The sequence below is a fragment of the Dipodomys ordii genome, unplaced genomic scaffold, assembly GCF_000151885.1.
Source record: "Dipodomys ordii isolate 6190 unplaced genomic scaffold, Dord_2.0 Scaffold102, whole genome shotgun sequence".
In the NCBI taxonomy this organism is placed as follows: Eukaryota; Metazoa; Chordata; class Mammalia; order Rodentia; family Heteromyidae; genus Dipodomys; species Dipodomys ordii.
In genome coordinates this window covers 1,937,929-1,965,663 of record NW_012267318.1, presented here as the reverse complement: position 1 = coordinate 1,965,663, position 27,735 = coordinate 1,937,929, and the positions used below count along the sequence as shown (strand labels likewise).

General features: G+C 36.0%; 1 protein-coding gene across 3 annotated transcripts in view; it reads right to left on the bottom strand.

The window, feature by feature from the left end:
* The window catches only part of Pan3 (PAN3 poly(A) specific ribonuclease subunit), a 141,973-nt gene that overhangs the window by 61,716 nt on the left and 52,522 nt on the right, over positions 1-27,735 (bottom strand). For all 3 annotated transcript variants that reach the window (XR_001175485.1, XM_013027304.1, XM_013027305.1), the window contains one exon: positions 20,957-21,104. Coding sequence is in view for 2 of the 3 variants with exons in the window: in XM_013027304.1 (XP_012882758.1) it covers positions 20,957-21,104 (148 nt within the window). In the remaining variant the exon portion in view is untranslated. The remainder of the gene's footprint in view (positions 1-20,956; positions 21,105-27,735) is intronic.

The window sequence follows — 27,735 nt, the reverse complement described above, 5'->3', positions numbered from 1 at the left end:
GGGTGTCCGGTCGTGGGGCCTAAACTCTGGGCCTGGGCGCTGTCCCTCAGCTCTTCAGCTCAAGGCTAGCACTCTACCACTTGAGCCACAGCGCCACTTCTAGCTTTTTTCTTTTTGCTTATGTGGTGCTGAGGAATTGAACCCAGGGCCTCAGGCAAGCAAGGCAAGCGCTCTACCACTGAGCTACCTTCCCAGCCCCATCTATTAATAATATTTCTGTAGGTACAGGTTGTAACTGGGTGTTTACGTAAGAAAAATCTATTTGCTTGCTTTTTTTTTTTGGTGCCAGTACTAAGGCTTGAACTCAGAACTTCATGCTCTGACTCAGCTTGCTTGCTTGCTTGTATTATTTGAGCCATGCCTACAGCCAGGAATTTTGCTGATTAATTGAGAGAGAGAGTCATTCAGATTTTTCTGCCTAGGTCATCTTCAAAGTGTGATCTTCCAGGTCTCAACCTCCTGAGTAGCTAGGACTACAGGAATAGGCCACTGGTGCCTTGCTAAATTCCAACATCTTAAAATTATAATTAAAGTCACTGTCACAAAAATTTTAGTTCTGAAAAATAGCTTAAGAAATAACCTTAAAAACCCAGGAAGATGACTTTAAATTCACAATACTGTGAATTTCCGGAAATTATGTAATCACTTAATCACAATCAAAAAAAAAAAAAGAACCTGGGGAAGGGAGGGAGGGAGGGGATGGTAGGGGGAAAACAATGGAGGGGGTAACAATGTTCAAGAGGAAGTGTACTCATTACCTCACTCATGTAACTGTAACCCTCTGTATAGTATCTTTACAATAAAAAAAATTAAAAAAAAATAAAAAACCCAGGAAGATATTTACAGTTAAGAGATCTGCAACACAAAAATATCCTTTTTTGTGGTATTGGGAACTGAACTCAGGACTTCATGTTTGCTAGGCAAACATTCTGTTATCTAAGCTTTTGATATTTCAGGTGGAGTCTCATGTTTCTGCCTAAGCCAACCTCAGACCATGACCCTCATACTTGTACCTCTCAAATAGCTGAGCATATGGGTATCATCACACCTCATATACACTGCTTTCTAAAAGGCAACCTACATGCCTAGCACATACAAGGGTCTGAGTTTGACTTCTAGCATTCTATTCAAAAGAATATGAGAAGAAGAAAAAAGCAAAGAAAATAAGAAGAAAAAAAGAAAAAGAAAACAAGAGGGGGCTTAAAACACTGTAATTCAACTTTTTAATTTTTAAGGACTGACAACCTAAGTTCAAAGATAACAATCATTTTAAAGAAAAAAGCAAGGGCTGGGAATGTGGCTTAGTGGTAGAGTGCTTGGCTAACATGCATAAGCCCTGAGTTCAATTCCTCAGTACCACATAAACAGAAAAGGCCAGAGTGGTGCTGTGACTCACATGGTAGAGTGCTAGCCTTGAGCAAAAGAAGCTCAGAGACAGTGCCCAGGCCCTGAGTTCAAGCCCCAGGACTGGCAAGAAGGAAGAAAGAAGGAAAAGGGAGAGGGAGAGGAAGGGGGAGGGGGAGGGAAGGAGGGAGGGAGGACATTACAAATAAGGCTTCATGATGTGCAAACTACTTTTTTTTTTTTGCACAAGTTATTAGTTCAGTTAAGAAATATGGAAACGCTGGGGCTGGAAATGTGGCTTAGTGGTATTGCTTGCCTAGCAGGCATGAAGGCCTGGGTTTCTACCTTATAAACAGAATAAGCCAGAATCAGTGCCGGAGCTCAAGTGGTAGAGTGCTAGCCTTGAGCAAAAGAAGCTCAGGGACAGTGTCCAGGTCTTGAGTTCAAGTCCCAGGATAGAGGAGAGGGGAGAAGGGAGGGGAGGTGCCCCAGGACTGGCATGTGTGCGCACACACGAGCACACACACACACAAATATATAAAAAGTTATTCAAAAATTTCAAGCCAGAGGAAGACCACGCTCTTTCTCCGCTCTTACAAACTGTTAAATTGGGGCTAAACATACTTCAGTGGTTTGTTAAGTCATTAATGATAGAAATGAGAACTGACTGTTAGTCCCTCCAGTTATTACAGTCTGTGGAGCAACCTCATGCTGTTTAACTTAAAACTGTTAATGGCTGTAAAAAATGTTAACTAGAAAGAAAATATAGAGGAAAAAGGGGAAAATGCAATTTTAAATTTCAGGCCATATTCTAAAATATCATGATCGAAATAAATTAACATGACTAATTCAAATCTTTATCCATCAAACTTTGTCACTCTTCATTAATAAGACTGAAAATTATACTTTTTTTTGAAAAAATGATACCTTGTTTTGAAACTAAAGAACTAGGTTTCATGAAAAGAATCAAAATACTATGAAGCCAAGTATACAGGGTATGTACAACAATAAATCAGAGCATTTCTGAGTTTAAAGACCTAATCTAAAATTTATCGTCTTTTAAAAATTAGAACAAAGGGGGAGGGGGGAGGCTGGGAAGGGATGTAAAGGGTAAACCAAAGGAGGAGGCTGCAATGCTTGGTAAGAAATGTACGCATTATCCTGCCCATGTAATTGTAACCCCTCTGTACAGTATGTTCACAAATAAAATTAAATTAAATTAAAAAAAAATAAAAATTAGAACAAAATGTCTCAATTTTCCTTTTATTATTTTTTGTAAAAGTTACAAATTTCTATTTTTCCCCAAAATGTTATTTAACTGCTGAAATACACTTTATAAGAAACGGCATCTTAGCCAGGCACTGGTGGCTCACAACTATAATGCTAGCTACTCAAAAGGCTGAGATCTGAGGATCATGGTTCAAAGCCAGCCTGGGCAGGAAAGTCTGTGCGACTCTTATCTCCAATTAACCACCAGAAAACGATAAGTGGAGCTGTGGCTCAAGTGATAATGTACTAGAAAAGCTCAGAAATAGCACCCAGGCCATGAGTTCAAACCCTATACAGACAAGGGAAAAAAAGAAAAAGAAAGAAGAAATGGCATCTTAGAATCTAAGAATATGAAAAATTGTTATAATTTTGGCCACTTTTATGTACCAGGGGATTAATGACAATAATTCTTCAAGGTCTTACCATCGAATATAAAGTTAACATTTTACCAAACTTTAAGTTGAGAACATTTCGCTATCTCTCTTAAGCAACCAAATGGGGTGAAAAAAGGAAATATTGAAAGACACAAAGATATAACTGGAACAAGTATGATAACAAGTTCAGGTGTATGTTTGAACTGTGGATCTAATAATTAAAGAATATACAAAATAAACCAACCCAACATCTAAAAATATCAACAAAATTAGTAAGTAAAAGTTAAACTAGTTTTTTCCCTTAATAATTTCACTGTTCAAACTAAGCTTTATAAAAAAATTCTTTTTTTTATTTCTTTGTCAGTCATGGGGCCTGAACTCTGAGCCTGGGCGCTGTCCCTCAGCTTTCAGCTCAAGGCTAGCATTCTACCACTTGAGCCACAGCACCACTTCAGCTTTTTTTTTCTTCTACTTGTGTGGTGCTGAGGAATCGAGCCCAGGGCCTCATGCATGCAAGGCAAGCGCTCTACCACTGAGCCACATTCCCAGCCCCAAGAATTCTTAAAACTATCTCAAAATATTCTTAATAAGCAGTACTTAAGGTCATAATAATCATGCAAGTATTAAACCCTAAGTTATATGTAAGTTCATTTGTCTATAAAGTCCAAATGCCATGGTGAATAACTACTGGAATCTAGAATCTATTCCAAATATCGGTTACATGGAATTCCCATTATTTCTGTAACTCATATAATCTTACAAATACTTGAAACACAATTTATCCTTTAGCTTGTTTTTTAAAAAAATGTTCAGTAAGGTAATTCAAAGTATCACTGAACAATTTACTAGGACTTAGATAATTAAAGTATAATATTGTTTTTTCCAGAGCATTTTTATTTTACTTATTTGTAGTCCTAGGGTTTAAACTAAGGGTTTTACACTTGTTAGGCAGAAACTCTACTATCTGAGCCATGCCCCATCACTCTTTTTACATTAATTATTTTTCACACTGTCTCATGGTTTTCTCCCAGGCTGGTCTGGACCATAAACATCCTACCTATTCCACCCATAAAGCTAGAATTATGGGTGTATACCACACCACACCAATCAGCATGTTTCAGATTAAAAATCCATTTTTGTTATATAATTAACCTCCTCCAAGACTGATGAAAACTATGTATTTTAATGTCAAAATTATTACATTAGTATTCAAAAATTATTATTAAAAAAGCACATAACAATACTAGCCATAATCTGAAATTAAATTATCCACTGATCTAATAAAATATTAATCAAACTGAGTCCTGTTTATTCCTCAAATCAAGCCATAAATGCATATTACCTTTGCAAAGGTTAAGTAAGTAACCTGGGGGCCAAAAAGTTTTTTGGAGACAAATGTCAAAAAAGGATAACTTGGATTCATAAGCAAAATGCAAAAATCCTACACTAACGTCTCAGAACATATTTAAATTCTTGCTGGTAACAAGTAACAGTAAAATTCTTTCATGTTAAAGAATTGTTCCATGTCTGATGATAAATGAAAACAGCGTCAATAGGAATACTGATGTTAACTGTGTCCAAATTGATTCCTTTATAAACCCTGTTTTCACAACAGCAACCCCTTATTTGGGGAATTAAAAGTTGCTGAACTCAACAATCCCTTCAGTTAAACAAACAGACCCCTCATAGAGCTGTCCAACGCTGCCCAAACTATCCATCCTTTAGTCGAATCAGTCAGTTTCATGAATTGTAGGATTTATCTTCAAGTCCAGTGCTGACTCAGAGGGTAGAGCTTGTTCCCTAGAGAAAACAACCAACAAAAATCAGAACAGCTACTGCTCATAAGCTCTTTCAACACCCAAGTGGACAGGACAAAGTTATTGGGTCCAAAAAAGAAAAAGAAAAAAAAAAAAGATCAACTTCCTTTCAACTACAGAAGTAGGCTGTAAACTGAAGGTATCTTTGTGCCACAGGCATTTGAAAACTTTCGCTCACTCATTTACAGCAAGAATGTTAAACAGCCAAAAAGTATACAAGAGAAGCTACCATCAAAACCTTATCTATTCTGACAGAGCAAGAAATATGCAGGGAATATAAACCATTAAGTATTCCAAGGACCAAGTTGGCTTCTGTTTTAGGTTTATTGTGTGTGTGTGTGTGTGTGTGAGCGCGCGTGTGTGTGTGTGTGTATGTGCGTGAGAGAGAGAGAGAGAGAGAGAGAGAGAGAGAGAGAAGGGGGAGAGAGAGAAACTCAATGTCTCCACCTATTAGCAGTGGACATGTCTAAGGAAATGTTATATAATTTTTTATGTGCAGTTCTTTCAAAAGTTAGAAGAAAACCATTCTGAATCATAATCTAAAGAGTAATATTCTCTTTCAAGTTCTGAAATAGTAACTTGCCTTTCCAAGCACGTTTAAAAAAAATGTGTGGTCTTTGGGTTTCTAAATACAACACAACAAAAGGGAGTCTTTCCATTTCATGAGTTAATGTCTACTATAGGATATACTATTATTGATGAGGAAGATTAAAGGAAAAAACTGAACTGCTCAAACTAATTTGCAAATAATGCAGTATTTTGTTTTATCGCTCAAATGTTTTCATATTATTCAACATTATGTCCAATTATGAAGATGACCCACGACTCATGTTTAAAAAATTATCAGTTATTAATGAACCAAATATGAAGATATTTAGCCTATTCAAAGCTACTTATTTTTAAGTTATACTGTGAAAAAACTCTTGATACTCAACTAATGATCTCAGTGCCACAGAGCTCAGATTTGCAAAAGGCAACATAGTAGTGATTATACATTATCTTGAAAACTATACTGATTAAAATATAGGCATCTGATACTTCAGTAATTATTTTTTAGTAGTAACTGACTGATACATCATTTACCAATCCTGTCTCAACTAGAATTGCAGGGAAAATAAGGCCATCACTATATGCAATTTACCTGTTACACACTACTGGAAGAAAGACAAAAAAATTACTCATAATCTTATGTATCCTGTGGTTCCAAGGAGAATCTCTAACAAGAAAAGCTTCCCCTCTCAGTATCTGTAACTTCTTTATTAGTAAATTCTCTTCTTTATCAATACCTGAAAGTGTGTTAAGTAAAACCCTACTAGGCTTCTAGAAATGCTTTGGGATTCTCCAAGTGTACTTTCTGTTTACTTATTAGATGGGTAAAACACAAGTGCAGGCTCAAATTAGTATACACTTGGTTTTTTAACATACCAACATACTTCATTTGTGTTGAGTTAGGATATTTTCCTACAGGTCTTAAACTAAAGCCCTCATACTGTCACGTGTAACTTACATATAGATTTTATAAAGCAGAGATTCCAATAATCTTTAACTGCACAAATGACCACATAAAATTGATGAAACTGAGTGTATACTTTATCCATGAAAACCATAATTTTCATGTTATCATGACAAAAATACAGAAGAGACTGATGAATATTTACACTAATTATCAAGTTTCAAGCTATTTCATTCAACAATTTCAAATAGCCTTCTTAGACTTACTGAGTAAGTTTTTTTCAGTTCATTCAATAAATCTAACACTGCAAATGCCAATTTTAATGATAATTTTAGCTTTGGAGATTAAATTCAGACCTCACCAGTTTTCAAGTTTTTAAAAAGAATGCTTGAAAACCACTGTCCTAAGCTCTAATTAAGTTTCAGCATTCTTGACTCACAGGTTCCCTGGGAGCATAAATGGTAGGTAAATTAAGGCTTCCAGTTACCAGTTCCTGCTATATAAAGAATGTTCCTATCCATCTTTCCCGTTTTTTTCCCCTAATAATCTCTTTCTCCAATTCTAAACTCCCAAAATAAAAGTGTCCAACTCTGGGAAGGTAGTGGGAAAAAATGTTCAAGATTTTAGAGAGTATCAGATATGTTTAATATAAGAAAAATCTAACTGTATGCCATTTTCCATATTCCACTACCACTTAACCTTTTCAATTGCCTAGCTATTCTAATTTTAAAACAAAATATACTGTTTGGATATCTCAAAGACAACTACTCTCCTTATCACACAAGTTATTTCAAAAATATATGAGAGATCAAAATCCAAATCAGTGACTAAGAGCTATATGAAATAGAATTATTCATGTCAGTTAAGTCATGGTTATTTGCAAGTACTATATATTATTATTGTGTTATTTGACCAACTTTTTAGTGTGATATTTGACCAACATGTTTTGCAAGCCAGGTTCTTGCTGTGCTTAAAATAAACGACAAAAATTATAGTACCTACTTGCAAATGGCCCTGTCCTACCATAGCTTTTCCAAAGGAAGGCTAAATTTTCCTATCCTACTAAGAAGAATCCTACTTTAAGCCTATATTTCAGTACCAGATCTAAGAAAGAACACTGCTGTATTATGCTTCAAAAAAAACAACAAAAACTTCATGGATTCTAAAGTGTTAAAGATAGCTAAAAACATTCTATCTAGCCTCACTATATTCTCACTTAAATCAGACAAAATTAACCTTCCCTTAAATTTTTCTGCAGTTGGTTTATTCCCCTTCTAGAAGACATAACAGAACCTGTCGGGGTTTTTTTTTTTGCTGTTGATTTTAAAATATAGATGAATACCATTACTCCAAATCTAAGGTTTCTGATTTATTAGGTCTTAGATGGGGACAGGGGAGTGCGTATTTTCAAAGCATCACAGGCAATTATAATCTGTACTACTTATGAAAGCTTCATCAAACCAGATTCATCATGAAATGAATCAATGAAAGCTTCCTCAAACCAGATTCATCATGAAATGAATCACTGACTGAGTAAGATTCTAGGAACTTCAGAAAGACCTAACACATAAACCTTCCTTAAGCTCTTAAAAATTTTCAATTTTCATATTTACTGTAGGTCTCCATGTTTGATAACTAGCACTCCATGTTTGATAGCTAGCATTTGGGCCACAACTTTACTTCTGGCTTTGTGGTGGTTGTCTTTCCTGCTGGGGCGGGCTTCCAAACATGATCCTTTGATCTCAGCCTCCTGAGTAACTAGGATTGTAGGTATAAGGCACTAGAGCCCACTAAAAAGGTATTCTTAAAACAGACTTGTACCTGGACTGGAGGGAAAGTAAAGTAAGGGTCTGGGTGAGAAGCAGGATAGGTGAATTTAGAGAATCATAGGAAACAATATACTTTTTTGAGACAGTATCTTGCTATGGAGCCTGGGCTGTCCTTAAAGTAACAATTCTTCTGGCTCCAGCCTCTAAACTTCTGAGATTACAGGTTTGCATCACACTTGGCAGTAATGTAGCTTGGAAAATGATGAGGCATATCCTTGGTAAATTTTCATAGATTAACATTGAGCCAATTTAACTTTTAAGAATTTTTAAGAATTTACCCTTTCTAGTATTAATGGATTAAGCAGGAAATAAATTCATTAAAAATACTTCATTAGTAAAGTGAACCTAAGTAATAGACTAGTAACAGGTACTACTTCAAACTATTAAAGCAGCAATAGGATTACTTTTTATAATTTTGTGTAATTGCATTACAGAGTGGTTTGTGTTCTCCACTGGTTTTAATTTAGACATAGTACCACTTTATAATAAAACCACATCTAAGCATCTACTGAAAAGCTTCTATAGGGAATTCTGTTAGGGTCATAACATTGTGACTGTAAGTTGATATGAAATGGTCTTCAGGAGTTATGAGAAGAAAAACCTAAATTTCTTTACTAAGAAGTTTTTAATCTCAACAAAAATTAACAACATTTTCAACATTTAAAATAGTTGGGATATGCATCAGCATGTTGCCAAGTCATTTTATTTAATATGTAACACCAAAACTTTCTATTAAACTACTTTCTATAAAAAATTATTTGGGCCTATAATATTTTTATACAAATCACGATTGGATTTCAGAAAAACTTTCAACCTAATATTTGCCACAATAATGAGAGCCTATTGCAACTATATTCTGATTAAATTTTCTTCAAGGAATAGATAAAATGTTCAAAAGACAAATTAATCGGCAACCTAAAAAAAAATGAACATACACCTGGGCACCAGCAGCTAACACTTCTTTGGAAAAGTAACATATTAGTTGAGACTTGAAAGGAAGAACCTGATAAGCTACGGGTAGAACAAGTGGAAAAACAAATGCCAATAATAGGAGTCAGTAGAAGCGTACTGTATTTGAAGAAGGCCAGTATGGTAGGAATATGTACACAAGAAGAGTCAAAGAGTAAGACTAAAGATACATGCAGACAGAAACCGGGTGCCAATGACTCACACCTGTAATCCTAGCTACCCAGGAGACTGATACCTGATAACCATAGTTTGAAGCCAGGTGAGGTAGAAAAGACAGTAAGATGCTTATCTCCATTTAACCACCAAAGAGCCAGAAGTAGAGCTCAAGTGGTAAAGTATTAGCCTTGAGGAAAAATCTCAGGGACAGTGCCTGGTCCCTGAATTCAAGCCCCAGGACTGGCATGTGTACACATGTGCACACATGTCACAAACTATACCAATGTATCTTTCTCAAAAGAAAAGTCCTAATTGCAATGGGAGTATTATAATTTCTAAATTATTAGAAAAAGATGTATTTGAACAAATCACCAAAAACTCGTTTCTTCTACATAGAAGAGATCAAATTATCTATCCATCAGTCTGTCTACTTCTGTGGCCACTGATGCTTCCCAGGAAAATGCTCTCACTTTAACCTTTCTGCCAGTCTTTTTCCACTTAGTTTGGTTTTCAGATCAGACCTAATATTATCAGTAGCAAGTATTGCACACATTTGCCACCATACTCAGGATCTCGGTGTTTAATTCATTCAAGTTATGAAATGGCAAGTTTTCTGCCTCAGTATCCTACACTTGATCTTAGCCAAATGGCCGAGAAGCAATCTGCCTCAGTATCCTAAGTGCTGGGACCCTAAGTATGTGCCACTGTGCCTGGAACATAACCAATCTGTAAACAATAATATGAAGTAACTAGTAAAAATAAAGAGTAAAATGGAATATTAGCACAAAGGTAACATAAATACAAACACCAAGCAAAAACACAAAACTCTACCATATAACTATTCAAATTAAGATTTTATAGTTAGTAATTTAGGATAATCACATGAAGTTACTTAGTACAACTAACTCTATTGTTTTTATTTAAGAATGGTAACCATAGCCAGGTGCCAGTGGCTCACACCTGTAAAACTACTTAGGAGGCTGAGATCTGAGGATCACGGCTCAAAGCCAGCCCGGGCAGGAAAGTCCGTAAGACTCTTATCTCCAATAAACTACCAGAAAACTGGAAGTGGCTCTGTGACTCAAGTGGTAGAGTGCTAGCCTTGAGCTGAAGAGCTCAGGGAAAGTGCCCAAGCCCAGAGTTCAAGTCCCACAACCGACAAAAAAAAAAAAGGTAACCATACAAAACTACTATGATTCTTCCAATTACATCAAAAGACTGCTTTTCAGAATTACTTATTTGAAATTCTACTATTAAGTTTATTAATATTATGCTTGAAGAAAAAAAGTGTAAGAACATACTATCCTAATCTGTAAATATTAGTAAAAAATTCAGAATGGGTTTAACCTAAAAACTCATTGATAGAATAGTAGGATTTACATTGATCAACTATTATCAAATAGAGGCATAATTTCCCAAGCAATCTTACTTATAAATGTTACTTTTCTATTACCAGATTATGACTTTAGAACAACATGACAAAAGGGGGCATAAACAACTGAGGGGCCTGAGGCTGTTACTCAATTGGCCTAACATTCACAAGCCTCCGATTCTGACCCCAATAGCACAAACTAATTACAAATTAAAGGAGAGAGGGAAGGATGAGGCAGAAAAGGAAGTATAAGAGGAAAGATGAAGGGAATGAAAAAATATAATTAAATGAAATGAATTTTGACAAGATTATTTTCTCATCTCAAACAAGTAATTTCGTCTTGAAATCTGATTCTTGCCTAACACTGAAAAGAATATCGAACACTGTGAATATCATTTGTTTTTACTTGTATGAAAATTGAATTCTCAGTGAAATATGCATTTCATCTATTTTTCTTTCTAAAGTTTCAACTAGTAGAGCTTCTTCTATCTGCACATTTATCACAGAGGGAATAAGTCAAAAAATAGCTATCATTAAAAGCAGTACTATTTGTACGGTGTAATAACAATTTTCCATTAATGAAACACCCAAAATTTAGACTCATGGCAGACTACACTATTAAAGAAAAAGCTAGACTCAATCTTGTGATCCTCTTGCTGCAGCTTCCTAAGCACTGTGACTATACAGCATGTCCCCATACCTTGCTTGTGACAGTTTTAAAACACACATATTCAAATACAACATTGAGAGTTTGGTTCAGCTTACACTGAATGCACTTCTTTTCCCTGCATTCACTACAAAAATTGGGGAAAAAATACAGAGATTAGCATGGCCCCCATATAAGGATAGCAAGCAAATTTATGAAGCATCCCATGTATTTGTTTTATACCAGAGATGATCAGCAAGCATGGTATTAATATTGATGTTAAAGACCAATCTTTAGTATCTTTTTATATTTGACTTATTGTTTGAATGTTCTTGAACCATGTATGGTCAAACTGCTGCCTAAATACACAAGACGAGTCAAAAATTCAAATGGAAGGGAGGGAGGGAGGAAGGGAGGAAGGGGGAAAAGAAGGAAGGAGGGAGAGAGAGAGGGAGGGAGGAAAGGAGGGAGGGAGACTTTAAATAGCCACAGAATTTAAACTACTTATTTTCCAAGCAGTCTGAAAAACTTTATTAGATGTCATATAATTAAATTATTTTGTCCTATTAACATTACCAAAGTAGAAATCCCTGATGCCCAGTTTTATTGTATTGTGATCTTCATTGAGCTTCAATAACCCCTGCAACAATGAATTCAACATAACTTCAGTTATTCAGAAGAGCAACACAAATAAAAAATGAAGTAAAACTAGCCTCAAAGGATAATCTAATGCCCATGTACCTAGTTCACATGCAACAATCAAGTACTTGATTCAAAATATTTCTCGTGGGGCTGGGAAGATGGCTCAGTGGTAGAGTGCTTGCTTTGCATGCATGAGGCCCTGGGTTCGATTCCTTAGCACCACATATGCAGAAAAAGCCGAAGTGGCACTGTGGCTCAAGTCGTAGAGTGCTAGCCTTGAGCTAAGAGCTAAGAGACAGCACCCAGGCCCAGAGTTCAGCCCCCACGACCGACAAAAAAAAAAAAAAAAAAATCTCTTAACTGAAAGTGAAGTATTAAAATTCATTTGTGTTCTTAGCTTTCAGCAGATTAAGAGGAGGAAGAAGAGGAGTTTCCAAAGGAAATAGAAGACATTAAAAACCTAAATAAAGGAGCTAATTTTAAAACACTGTTCCAGGATATGTAGCAATAGCAAAGCAGCAGCCACAGCAGTAGTAAACACCTTAGGAAAGCAAATCTTTTGACTCCTCCAAACCTACTAAAAACCAGCAACTCTGGACATACAACCCATCAAGTGTTGGGTTTTAAAAAGTCTCTGAGTAGATAGAATCTCAAATTTTAGAAGGTACTGTCCTCAAGTTAAGAATATTAATAAACAGCATCATCAATAACAGGTCAACAAGTAATTAAAATAAAAGACCAAAATGGTTCATATACACTTTCTTGAGTAAGACTATTGAAGATGCTACTTTTAGGCACTTGATTAGATTTAGGGAAAAGAAAATCCTTACCTTTAAGAAGCTAAAATCTAAATATACTGGAGCAGAAGGCCAATGAAAAGAATAAAGAATCTAAATAATTATATAATATTGAAACAAAGTACTCTACAACTCTGGTACCTAAAACATATTCTGGTTCAATACAATTATTTGAGGCACACAGCGTTCAGCAGGAATCAACAAAACAAGTTTGCCTAAAAGAAGCAAACAGTAAAATTTGGTAATCTTTCTAGCAAAACATTAGTAAAAATAAAAATTTCTAATGATTAAAACTATAATCATCTAGTAAGAAAAAAATCAACTATGATGGAAAGACTCATTTCTATGGATGACAACTATTAATTTGGTTACTAGATCTGCTTGATGATATTTTAAAAGTAAATACATGCCAGAGTGGTGGCTCATGCCTATAATCCTAGCTACTCAAGAGGCTGAGATCTGAGGATCATGGTTCCAAGCCAACCTGGACAGAAAAGCCAACCCAGACAGAAAATTTTCTATGAGACTCTCATCTCCAATTAACTACTTAAAAACTGGAAGTGGCCCTGTGGGTCAAAGTGGTAGAGCACTAGCCTTAAGCAAAAGAGCTCAGGGGCAGCAACCAGGCCCTGCATTCAAGCCCCATGACTGACCCCCGCCCCCCCCCCAAAAAGTAGATTCAGTCTGGAGCTAGTGGCTCATACCTGTAATCGTAGCTACTCAGGAGGCTGAGATCTGAGGATCTCAGGAATTCATTGACAGCATCCAGGACCCAAGTTCAAGCCCCAAGATTAGAACAAAGTGTGTGTGTGTGCGTGTCCTAGCTACTTTTAAAAGCATTACAACATCCTGTGTTCGTGTGTGTGTGTGTGTGTGTGTGTCCTAGCTACTTTTAAAAGCATTACAACATCCTGGGTTCGTGTGTGTGTGTGTGTCCTAGCTACTTTTAAAAGCATTACAACATCCTGGTGTGTGTGTGTGTGTGTGTCCTAGCTACTTTTAAAAGCATTACAACATCCTGGGTGTGTGTGTGTGTGTGTGTGTGTGTGTGTGTCCTAGCTACTTTTAAAAGCATTACAACATCCTGGGTTCGATCCCCAGTACCAAAAAAGAAAAGACAAAAAAAAGTTTAGAAAAAAAACCATTAAATCCAGAGTTTATAGAGTAATTTGCATATGGCTTCCAAGTTTTCCATTCATATTCCTCCATGCCTCCTTCCTTCTAGCTGACTAGAGGAATGCTAAAAGGTCACTTGGCTTAACAATGACATGCTGTGTACAGGAGGGTCCTAACTAATCTGAACTTGTCTCATACTTACAAAGCAAGATATGGCCTTTTGTCATATTTAGTAACTATACTTGTGATCAATTTGTTGTAGAAGTTTAACCACCATTACTTCAGACTGTGGATGACAAGATTTACGGCCCATAGTAAGCCAAGTAGTCGGTGACTAAAAACATAATAAATCCTATTTATCTATATACTATTTTATCAAAGGAACACTGCTCATCCCAATCACACAACTATTAGCTACCAGTTTCTATTTCTAGGAACACCACTCTTAAGGTTTTTATTCAAGACCAGCTTAGGGGAAGTTAGTAAATTTCTATCTCAACCAACAGGCTGAGTTTGATGGTACATGCCTGTCATCCCAGCTATTTGAGCTGTTAGAAGGAAAAAACAGTTACCAACAAACAAACTTAAACAATATCACAAAAATGGCAAAAGCAAAAAAGAACTGGGGGTATGACTCAAGTGGTAGAGTGACTCCTTACCACCAATGGGGGGGGGGGAGAGGAGGAAACTAAAGAATCTAGAACTAAAAATTCAATTCACATCCAGGCATTCACTAGCATTCATAGTAAGGGTTTACAAGTCTACGTGTGCTAGGGATTTGAACAGGCTACATCTATAACTCTTTTACTATATCTCTTCCCACATGCTCTACTGCACATATGAAAGACAAAAAATGAAGCTTAGAGTGAAGGGACAGTTGAAGAATTATCTAAAAGAAATAGAGGCCTAGCTGGACACTGGTAGCTCACACCTGTAATCCTAGCTACTCTGACTGAGATTTAAGAATTGCAGTTCAAAGTCAACCTGGGCAAGAAAATCCATGAGACTCTCATTTCCAGTTAAAAAACAAAAACACTGCAGGTGACGCTGTGGTTCAAGTAGTAGTAGAGTGCTAGCCTTGAGCACAAAAGCCCAAGGACAGCACCCAGGGCCCGAGTTCAAGTTCCAGGACTAGCACCAAAAAAAAAAAAAAAAAAAGTTGAGGACTGTTCACAACTGTACAGGTTAACACAGGGCATGATGGATTTGTTCATCAAATACTATATCTCCACTGGACAATTACAATGCATTAGGTGCCAGTAAATCAAAAGATACAGAAATGGTTTCTAGGGCTCCAAACCAATTTGATTTGTAGAGAACAGAAAACAAAACAAAGCAAACCCACTAACTTTTAATTCTCCACATTGAGCTAAGATTCATGAATGTTCTCAAGCACTAATTAATTCACATAGTCTCTGCCTTTCAGGTCATTCCAAACCACTCAAATTCTCTGTTCACCCCAGGTTAATCTTGTATTACTGAAACAGGACTCTTACCTATGAAGCAAAAAGGTAAATGTGTAGAATTTTCTATCTACACAGAATTTACCAAAAGCCCATGTCCCATTTAAAATCCTTCTAAAATCTAACAATTACACTCTTCTTCCCTTTTTGCTGTTTCTAAACTGTGTTCATTTGTCTTTTACTTTACTGTCCTCAATTTCCTATAAACCTACATCACTGAAGAACAGAACTTTAAGATTTAAAAGACTTTTCCAATCACCTAATATTATCTTCATCTTACAGAAATGAAGACCCTAAAAAAGAAACGAAGTACCATGTTCTAAGGGCCATCGAGTCATATTCCAATGAAAGTAGTCCAAAAGCCACAGGAACTCTGCTGCAGTTGTAGATCACTGAGTCTGTACCTATAAGTTGAAGGGAAATCCTGCCCACTCCCATCCAGCCCCTACCCCTTAGTTTGGGATAAGACAGTCAAGATAATGCAATTCACACTGAGAAGTCCACAAGAGGAACTCTCCATTCTTGCAAGACACATTAACCAAGGATTTCCCAACCAGTAGTCTTTATCTACTGGTCACTACTTAATCCTTACCTGACAGGTTTCCAAGCCAGCTGCAGCAGCCACATTCCCCTCTGCGCCATAAACGTCTTGCCTCAGTTTCCTGAAATTCCCAATTGGGACAGGAAAATAGCCAGGTGGCATTCCCAACCTGGTTACGTTCCTATAGTTCTACTGTCAGCCACCTTTCCTGGGACATCACAATCTGGATCTGCACGTATGTATACACAGCAGCCCCTTCTAGGGGCAATGAAAAAGCTCCTCTTCACAAAAACTTTCGGGGAAACCTGATCTTAATAGTTGTTGTTTTTACTAACTCCTCTTAATGAAGAAAACTAAAGAACCTTTTAAAGTTTTGAGTGATTCTGCTGAATATACCTGAAAAACAAAGTAGTTACCAAAAACTGAAAACATGCAATTGCAAACACAAATGCTTTAAAACTGCTTTTAAGAATGCTGAAGAGTATCTCACAACACACAATGACTCAGTTTTCATGCTATTAAACTTTCTAAACAGGCACATTTTTGTTCCTCATTTCACTATTATTCAAAACTGGGCATTTATGATTTTTTTTAAATCTTTTCATACAAGTTTAGTGAAACATTAAACTTTACTACACTTAAGAAATACTCATGAATTAATTATAAAGTTATTCCTCATGGAACTGGAGGTGTGGCTCAAGTGGCAGGGCACAACATGAGCAAAATGAATTATTTCCCAAGATAAAAAGAAATTTTGAGTAATAAAATGAGTAAGCACTTATTAAGCATTAATCACCTCTACATTTGTAGTGATGAAAAATGGCCTGTTCTCATTGTCTTAAGGCAACCTGGATGTGTAATATGCCTTGGAAACCTAGACTGATAACCTAGGACAATCCTAAATTATGTCTATTAGAAGTATAGATAATTCAGAGAAATCAGTTCCGACTGAAACATCAAAGTAAATTCATTGCAGAATTATACAAGTAACCACACTGAACTGATATATAAGGGTAAGCATTGAAAAATAATTACAAGGGAAATTTGTAGTTATATGCTCTTCATGATGGAGATGTTTAAAAAATATGCATCAATAATTATACTACATAAAAGTAATAGATTAAGAGTACTGAGGTCCAGCCAGGCACTGGTGGCTTGTCTGTAGTCCTAGCTACTTAGGAGGCTGCTATTTGAGGATTGCTGCTTGAAGCCAGCCCAGGTGGGAAAGTCCATGAAGTGGAACTGATGCTCAAGTGGTAGAGCACTAGCCTTGAGCAGAAGAACTTATAGAGACAATGCCCAGGCGCAGAATTCAAACCTCAGGATACACATGGACACACAGACAGGGACATACCACACACATACCACACACACACGCACAAGTACTGAGGCCTTGGGTATATAAATATAGAGCCAAAGACACATAGTAAAAATTTAAATATAAGCTTAGATCCTTTACAAAACCACAGATTCACCCTATTGGTAAGTTTCCTACTTTGTCAATGGTATAATCTTAAGATTAAATGTCACAATAATAACACAGCCAGATACATCTGTGGATTTAACTTCATCTACAATAGTGTTCCAGTCTTTAGAGGTCATGTTTGACCTACACATTTTGTTTAGTTTCAATAATATTTTCCCCAATTCTCTCATCTTACAGTCTTAGAAGTCAACTCATTTTACGGATACAAACAAAAACTAGTCAAATTAATAAAGTTAACTTGAAAGGCCTAATAAGAAAACATTTTGATTTATCCGATTCAACTAATACTAGCAGATAGAAGACAAAACAGAGTTTAGTTTGACATAACACATGTCTCATTTTCATTCAAACTGTTAATATGTAGACCAGGTTGCCTTGCTGCTAATGAAATCTTCATAACTTGTAGGTAACTTAGCAGAAGCTAGATTAATAATTTGTCAAGAATCTCATTGCTCTTATAATAGGGTATTATGACTAGTTTGATGAATAATCAATATTATATTACTACCTAAGTCAACTACAATGCAATTTAGATACATTAAACCTCCATTTCCCCATCTGTGACATGAAATGTCACAGAGCTAAAGAATCAGAGCTTTATTATTTTTAGCACATAATTTTAAAACTAAAAGGGGTCTTGTCAACATAATAGAAGGTGCTCAGTGGTACAGTGCTTGCCTTGCATACATGAGGCCCCGGGTTCAATTCCTCAGCACCACACAAGCAGAAAAAGCCAGAAGTGGTGCTGTGGCTCAAGTGGTAGAGTGCTAGCCTTGAGCTGAAGAGCTCAAGGACAGTGTCCAGGCTCAGGCCCCACAACCACCAAAAAATTAATTAATTAATTAATTTAAATATTTTGGTTTTTCTGTGAGCAAGACTGAGTAAATATTCATTTTTCCTTCTTTCCCATCCCAACTCATCCCTTCAATGTGTTTGCCAAGATAAAAATAAAAAGAACAGTATTGGCCAGTTGACTCATCAATGTGGCACTATCACCTTCAGACTGTATTAAATGGTTGTTCAGTATCTCATAAAACAGATATAAGAAGTATTTTCCTCAAGCCGGGCGCTGGTGGCTCACGCCTGTAATCCTAGCTACTCAGGAGGCTGAGATCTGAGGATTGTGGTTCAAAGCCAGCCCAGGCAGGAGAGACCGTGAGACTCCTATCTCCAATAAACCACCAGAAATCCAGAAATGGCGCTGTAGCTCAAGTGGTAGAGCACTCGCCTTGAACTGAAGAGCTGAGGGACAGCGCCCAGGCCCAGAGTTCAAGCCCCACGACCGATCAAAAAAAAAAAAAAAGTATTCTCCTCATGTTCATCCTTTATAACAAAACCTGAGAATATAGGAAAGGTTGGGAGAAATGGGGGAGAACACAGAAGGGGTGACAAAAGAACACAGAAGGGATGACATCGATCTTGATGCATTGTATTTCTAAAATTTAATTTCTTGAATTAGAACCACTGTCTATAACTACTTAAAAAAAAAAAAACCTAAACAGGCCAGTATATGACTAAGTGGTAATACACTTGCCTAGCATGTCTGAGATCCTGAATCCAATCAGAGAACACAGAACAAAAGCCCCATAACAAAATTGTTTTTAAAATGATTGTTAATAATGCTGAGTTTAGTACAATAATTATTCTTCTCTCTAAATCAATTTACCACAATAATTTGCAACAAAAATATATTTAATGGTCCAAAATGTTGTATGTTCCCCATCTTTACCAAATAAGTACATGTAAATGCTAAAGTCACTATGACTCTTTTCTTCATTTATAAATCGATAGTAGGGAAAGAAGAGATGGTAGGGGAAAAACATAGGAGGCAACAATGCTTGATAAGAAATGTACTCATTACCTTGCTCATGTAACTGTTACCCCTCTGTACAATATTTTCACAATAAAAAAACTTATTAAAAAAATAAATCAGGGGCTGGGAAGGTGGCTCAGTGGTAGAGTGCATGCCTTGCATGCATGAGGCCCTGGGTTCGATTCCCCAGCACCACATAAGCAAAAAGAAAAAAGCTGGAAGTGGCGCTGTGGCTCAAGTGGTAGAGTGCTAGCCTTGAGCTGAAGAGCTGAGGGAAAGCGCCCAGGCCCAGAGTTCAGGCCCCACGATCAGCCCCCCCCCCAAAAAAAGAACATGGTAGAAAACATAGTAAAGGGACAAGTGGAAGGAGTTAAGGTACAAGGGGATGAGTAGGGACAGCAAGAGAGAAAGAAAGTGAGTACTGATAAAAGTTTTAGCAACACAAGTTCTGGGTCACTCATACTTTATTTGCTAAGACAGATGCTGTACTCAATACTGCAATCTTTTATCTTCTACCATTCTTATTAATGTAGATATTGATGCAGATGTATCAAACCAAGATTCACTTCGTTGAATTAAGCTGTGGAGGCAGTCTAGCTCTCAAATGATAAAGCTAAGTCTTTTGGTTTTGTTTTAGTATACAAGTATTTCATTTGTTTCATTTTAGTTTTGTCCAAGACAAAGTGATGATTTTCTGGTACAGGATACAGAAACAATCTGTGTATGCAGCTGAAATATATCGCAGGATAATAACCTACTCAACAATAACCTACTCAGCAATATGTTTACCTTGCATTCCAAACCAAGGCATGCACTAGTGGGAATGGACAATGTTCATTATCTAAGACATTTTTCATATTTTTACGTTAAAAATGATATTCATTATAGTGTGAATTTTTAAGATAAAAGACTTTGAAGGATTATGTGTCCCTCAAAAGGTCACCTTGAACTATGTTCAAAACCCCAGGAACAGCCAGGCACATACACCTATAATCCTAGCTAGCTACTCAAGAGGCTGAAATCTGAGGATCTCAGTTTAAAGCCAGCCCAGGTAGAAAAGTCCCCTGAGAATCTTATCTCAACTAACCACTCAAAAACTGAAAGTGGTGCTGTGCTCAAATTGTACAGCACTTACCCTGAGCACAAAGAGGCTCAGAGACAGTGCCAGGCCCTGAGTTCAAGCCGACAATCAACAAAACAAAACAAAACAAAAAGTACAAGTGCATTTGCTCAATTCTTCTGCCATTATGTATATATCAGAAAGACAATGATTGGGATGTAAATTTTCCTAACTACAATGATTCCTGATGTTGCATGGTTTTCCTACTGTTTCAAATATTTTATCCAATTTTAAATTATTAATACAGCATTTGTAATCAAACATCTGAGAGGTATTTAGAATTCATCTAAAAACATCTGAAAAGATATGTTTGAAATGACATGGGACTACTTAAAAAAAAACAGTACAAAAGGAAGGCTTTGAGTCATATATACACATTAATATTTCCTCTATTTCTGTATCTTTATACAAGGTTGAAAGAGCACCGCTGATGCTTTTAAAACTAGGGAAACACCAAGATTCAGAATTTTTTCTAAACAAACATCTTTAAGTTTATTTTTTTCTTTAAAAAAATCCTCACATATAATTGCTTGATATTTAAATTTTGTTTTAGAATTCTCAATTATATATCTGGTTTGAGGTACCAAAAGCTAAAACATAAAACTTATATATATATATATATATATATATATAATGTGTTTTAAAGTAATTAATTGAAATATACAATTTCTGTTCTGACAAATTAAAAAAAATAAATGATGCTTACAGATTCGTATCTGGAACTCACTGGAAATAATTACTCAACTTACCTGGTGCTAATCCAGCAGTAGCAGGGCTTCCCATGGATGGGTGAGAGAAAACTTGAGAGAAGGCAGACATATTTGACTGGGACACGTTACTCAGCCTGGAGGTTGATCCTCCTTTAGGAATAAACTCGCTTGCAGTAGGATTTGGTGTCTATTTAAAAATCAAATATAGAAGTTAACACACTTCTGGACCCCCCAAAAAAATGCTTGTCTCTACTCGGTATTATTCTACAGTGCTTTTCTTACAGAGTAACCATTTTAATAATAGTATTTGCAAGGGTTTTAATTTTTAGGTGTTAGTGTACAATTACACTTGTGAAAGCAAACTTGAAAATCCACTTTAAAATCTAAACCTTTCATTTGTAGAATTTTAATCTCTGCCCAACGTAAACTTTGCCTTTATTGTCATCTTATCAAACTACGCTAACATTTTAGAGAAGTAGGAGATTAAAATGACCTCAAAACTAAACACAAGTTTCGGGCTAGGAAGTTGGCTCAGTGGTAGAGTGCTTGCCTCACATGCATGAGGTCTTGGGTTCAATTCCTCAGCACCACATAAGCAGAAAAAAGCCAGAAGTGGAGCTGTGGCTCCAGTGGTAGGGTGCTAGCCTTGAGCTGAAGAGCTGAGGGATAGCGCCCAGGCCCAGAGTTCAGCCCCCATGACCGACCAAAAAAAAAAAACAAAAAACTAAACCCACAACGGACCCAAAACAAAAAACTAAACACAAGTTTCAATTTTAGTATTTTTAAACCACTTCTAACAGATAAAGGTTAAAAGTGCCTTCCTTTCAAAATCAATCACTTCTTTCTTTGTAAGCACACACATTTTGACAATACAGTGGCATGTATTTCGCTAATAGGACAAAGACAAGAAAAAGACTGAAAAACAATATATAGGAACAATTAGGAAATAGGAAAAGTTAAATACAGAGGACCCAATACCTACAAAATATCACATGAATCTTTCTACACTAAAAATACTTTTTTTCAGAGATATTATGGCATTGATTGTTCTTCTGGCCTTATCAAACTACATTAAATTCATGTCTGGTTTCATTTCTACACGAGATAAAAAAAAAAAAATAAGCAACTAAGCACTACCAAAACAACCTCTTTATTTGGTATGAATGATATTTTAAATCACCAGAGTTCAAATGGACAATTTAGAGATAATGAGTCAATGGGCTAATCTAAGTATAACTAGCATTAACAATTATGAGTCAGAGAAAATAAGACACATATTAATAAAATATGGAATTTCTAAGTATATGGTTACGTAAAATACACCTCAAAAAGAGAACAAGTCTCTACTACTTATACATCAAAGATATGAAATACCAGGCTAAGCTAAAATGTATATTCCAAAAAGAAAAAAAAGTTTTATATATAAATTTATTTTTTAACTCTTTCAGATTCTGAAGTTTCTCTGAAAGAATGACATGTTCTCTAAGGGATGGCCAAAGAATTTCTGGAAAAGAAAACAAACCATGGCATTTTACTAATGCAGTACTTCCTGCTACAAAAGAATACATTGGGGACTGGGAATGTAGCTCACTGGTAAAGTGTGTACCTAGCATGCATGAAACCCTGGTTTTGATTCCTCAGTACCACATACACAGAAAAAGCCAGAAGTGGCACTATGGCTCAAGTGGTAGAGTGCTAGCCTTGAGCAAAAGAAGCTCAAGGACAGTGCCTAGGCCCTGAGTTCAAGCTCCAGGACTGGCCAAAAAAATAAAAAATAAATGGTTGCAGAAAGGACAAGTAAGTCCATCAGATCTCATGTGCAGCAGTTAACCCTAAATCTATCCTTAGAGAAGACAGTCAAAATAAAATTATCACATAACTTAGGAGTAGAGATGCCTACGAAATGAGACTTTAGAACTAATGAATTCCTAGGGAGACAGCAAAATTGGATAAGAAATAATATACACATGTAACATTTTTAGAATCTTGCTGAGAAATAAACAGCTTTTCATATATGTGCTATAATTACAATGAATACCAGACTATCTGGGTTTGAAACTGAGCTTCTCCAACTTAAACCTATTTTAATTTATTTTGAAAGCCTATTTTTACAGGACTATAAAGAAGAAAATAGAGACAAAAGCTCATTGTGTTTTTAACCAATCATAAATAGAATTTTATAACAAACTTAAAGAGCTTTCAAATTCATTACAGTATATTACAATTAATGAAACTATTAAAGTTAACACAATTAATGAAACTATTAAAGTTAACACATTAATTGCAATTTCTAGAGATAACCACAGATGTCCAAAACCTACTCAACAGTGGGTTGGAATTTAAAATAAGAGCTTTGAGCCAAGTGCTGGTGGCTTATGCCTGTAATCCTAGCTACTCAGAAAGGTGAAATCTGAGGACTGAAGTCTGTGAGATTCTTATCTCCAATTAACCAGCAAAAAGCTTGAAGTGGAGCTGAAGTTCAAGTAGTAGAGCACTAGCTTTGAGCAAAAAGTTCAAGCCTTAGGACCCAGACCAAATAAATAAATAACCTAAAAACTGAAACTTAAAAGAACAGCTTCCTTTCCGAAGAAAGTCCTTAAGTGGATGGTTTAGGTATTTGTTTTATTCTTCTGCAGGAATTGATACCAGAGAGAAAAGGAGAAACAGTCCTATATATGATTTAGGTTATATCAATAATGACACCATGTAGGGAAGAAATCTATAAAGAACAAACAGTGTAAGTAAATTAACTGCAGCTAGATTAGCTCTCAAATATCTTTAAACTAACCCAAAGTATTTTTCATGGTAAAAAAAATTTTTTTTTTTTTGGCCAGTCATGGGGCTTGAACCCAGGGCCTAGGCACCGACCCCAAGGTTCTTTTGCTCAAGGATAGCACTCTACTTTGAGCCACAGCGCCACTTACGGCTTTTTCTGTGTATGTGGTACTAAGGAATCAAACCCAGGGTTTCATGCATGCTAGGCAAGCATTCTACCATGTAGCCACCTTCCCAGCCCCATAAAACTCCTTAAAATAATGATTACAATATAAAGATTCATTCTTAAAATATTACTAGTTTAAAATTATTTTAATATTACTGACTTAAAATATAAATAAATTTATTAAAACTATAAAAACTTAGTGAAAACAGCAGGCATACAACTTTGACATGTTACAAGAATTATTTATAGGCCAGGTGCCAGTGGCTCCCAACTATAATCCTCATTGTTCAAGAGGCTGAGATTTGAGGATTAAGATTCAAAGCCAGTTCTTGCTAGAAGTTGCCAGGACAAATCCCAGAGCCTCTTATCCAATTAACTAGCACAAAAAGTCCAGAAGTGACACTGGGAGGATGTCACCCTTGAGTATAAAAGCCAAGTTATAGAGCGCTAGACTCTTGAGTTCAAGCCTCAGTACCAGCACACACAAAAGTAGTATTACATCATTGATTATATCTTAAATGAGATAGCATTAAATCCAGACAACCACATAACCCAACTGATAACCATCAATAGACAACTGATCAATATAGGTTCATTTACTAATGAAGTAATTTTTTGATGGGGTTCTAACCCCAAGTTAAATACAAGTTGATACTATCACATTACCCAAAACAAACATGTTTTTTAAGTAAAATGCAGTTCTTAATACCCAGTGGACATTATTAAAAGCAGACTTTAGTAAGGTATCCATAAAGTAAGGACCCAGTAAAATATGTAGGGCAATTAAGATAAACAGACATCCATTATATTTCTAATTAGAAAAACAGGAACAGGTTCACATTGAATGAAAATACATTTTACATGATACTGTAAAATATATTGTATAGCAAAGCAAAACAAAGTTGTTTCATAGTGATGGAAGAATGACCAAGAAACTACTTGAATTCTCTACTATTGTTCGGGGTTTTGAAAAACACACTGAAAACTTATGACCCTACAAACTACCTTGCATAATATTTAGCTTCTCAAAAATGAACTCAGTTTATCCAGCTTTAATGACTTTATTAAGATGTTATCATCTAAGATATTGAGTGAACTAGAACCTTTTCTTAGCATCTCCATTTATAATTGAAATAATTGCTCATATACAAGTTTTGATAACTCATAATATACACAGCCCTAAAGCCATTATCCAAATACATTTACTCAATACATCCATCACTAAGTTTTTCTAAACTTCTTTAAAGCCCTTCTTCAAACTTTTTTTTACCATCATGTTTCCAAATAACTGATCAACTTTAAGTCACTGTAAATTTGAATTTTCTAGAATTACATATAAACCAATTGTATATGCCTCTAAGTTTTTCAGCTGGCTTCTTTTTTATTCTGCATCAGAGTCATCTATTCCTTTCCATCTATAATATTTGATCAGTAATCAACAATATTACCAAACAGTAACACAATTTGTTAATCCCTTCATCTACTAGATTTTCCCAATTTTGAGTTATTACAAATTAAGTTACTATAAGCAATCACATACTGGTCCTTTTATGTACATATATTTTGTTACTTCTGCTTAATTATCAACATTGAATACTTACACGTTATAAGTATGAACACATAACAGCCAGAAGGCATGAACTCAGGGACTACATGCTGTTCCTGAGCTTTTCTGCTCAAGACTAGTGCTCTACCACTTTGAGCCACAGCTCCACTTTTCTGGTAGTTAATTGGAGATAAAGTCTCATGGACTTTCCTGCCCAGGGAGGCTTTCAATCTCAACCCTCAAATCTCAGACTCATGAATGCGTGAGCCAATAGCACCCAGACTATACATAACCTTTTTAAAGAAACTAGTTGTCCTGTTTCATTATTTCCTAAAGTGCTGTATAGGAGAACAGGTTTCTCTGTTCTCAAGAATGTATGCTTTGGAAGTGGCGCTGTAGCTCAAGTTGGTAGAGTGCTTGCCTTGAGCTGAAGAGCTGAGGGACAGTGCCCAGGCCCAGAGTTCAAGCCCCATGACCGACAAAAAACAAAAATAAAACAAAACCAAAAAACCAACGTATTTTTCATTTTAAACATCCTAGTTATGTACTCATATATGATTATGCACTGAGTTTTTATTTTCTGAAACACAAGCTTGACTGGAACTCTCAACTGCTGAGATAACATATCTATTCACTGTCATATTCGACATTTTTTGGCTTAAATCTGCATTTTGGGGGGGCGGGGGGTCAGTCGTGGGGCTTGAGCTCTGGGTCTGGGCACTATCACTGCACTCTTCAGCTCAAGGTGAGCTCTTCAGCTCAAGGCAAGCACACTACCATGAGCTACAGCACCACTTCCGGTTTTTGAGTGGTTTATTGGAGATAAAGAGTCTCACAGACTTTCCTGCCTGGGTGGCTTTGAACCATGATCCTCAGATCTCAGCCTTCTGAATAGCTAGGATTACAGGCGTGAGCCACAGAGCCCAGCTAAATCTGCACTTCTTATGACTATGTACTACTGTTTATTATTAATAATAATATTAGCTATTCTATCCCTTCTTTGATAAAGTGTTAACATGTTGGGGTCATTTTATTAAATGTTTTGTTCTCTATTGTGTTACTTTGAGAGTTCTTTATATATTCTAGACAAAATTCCCTTTGTCACATGATTTACAAATATTTTCTTTCTTTTTAATAGATCCATAAATCTAAACATTTACCTAATCAAAGCCACAGACATTTTACTCGTTTCTTCCTGCATTTTGTAGCTTTATACTTTACATTTATTTAAGCCTATGATCTCATTTTAGAACATTTTTCTTTCTAAGCACATGTATTTTCAACTGTTCTAACATAATTTCCTAAAAGGATCTTTCTCCACTGAATAGTGTCCGGAAACTTAACTCACAAGTTAATTTCAATAAAGAAACTCTCTATTCAGTGGAGAAAGATCTGTTTAACTTTATGTCAATGTCACATTGTCTTGTTCAGTGCAGCTACTATAAAAGTAATTCAGGTAATATAAGCACTACATCTTTTTCATCTTGTTTTAAATTGCTCTGGCTTAACAATCCTTTTCATTTTCATACAAATAATGGAATAAAGTCTCTGGTTTCTACTTAATAATATGCCAAGACTTCATTTTATAAATTATCTCAGATCTCATCGATTTTGGGAACTGACACCTTAGCAATTACTGAGTCTCCCCAAATTTAGGTCTTTAATTCTTCTCAATGTTGTTTCTTAATTTTAAATGTTCATACCCTTTGTCACAATGATCCTTAAGAGTTAGAACTTAGGGCCTGGGTAGTGTCCCACAACTTTTTTGCTTTGCCATTTGAGCTTCCAGCTTTTTGGTAGTTAATTGGAGATAAGAGTCTCCCAGACTTTCCTACCCTGAGTTGGCTTTGAACCAAGCTCCTAAGATTCAAATTTTATATAATTTTTATGTTAATATGGTATAGTTTTAATTTTACCTTATGATTGACTATTGCTAGTATATTTTATCAATTTCCTATTGGCTGCTGGAACAATCACCACAAAGGTGGTAGCTTACCATTAACGGTAATTTATTCTCATACAGTTCTGAAGGCCAGAAGTCCAAAATAGGAGGGTTGGCAGATTGATATCCCCTCCAAAAAGTCTAGAGAAAAATCTATCTATATTAGCCTTTTGAATTCTTCAGCTTATTGTGGTTATACTACATCACTTCAATTTCTGCCACATGTTCCAATCACCTTCTCTTATGTGTGTAATATATTTCAGCCTTGGTTTTTTTTTTGTTTTGTTTTTGGGTCCGGTCATGGGCCTGAACTCTGGGCCTGGGCACTGTCCCTCAGCTCTTCAGCTCAAGGCTAGCACTCTACCACTTGAGCCACAGTGCCACTTCCG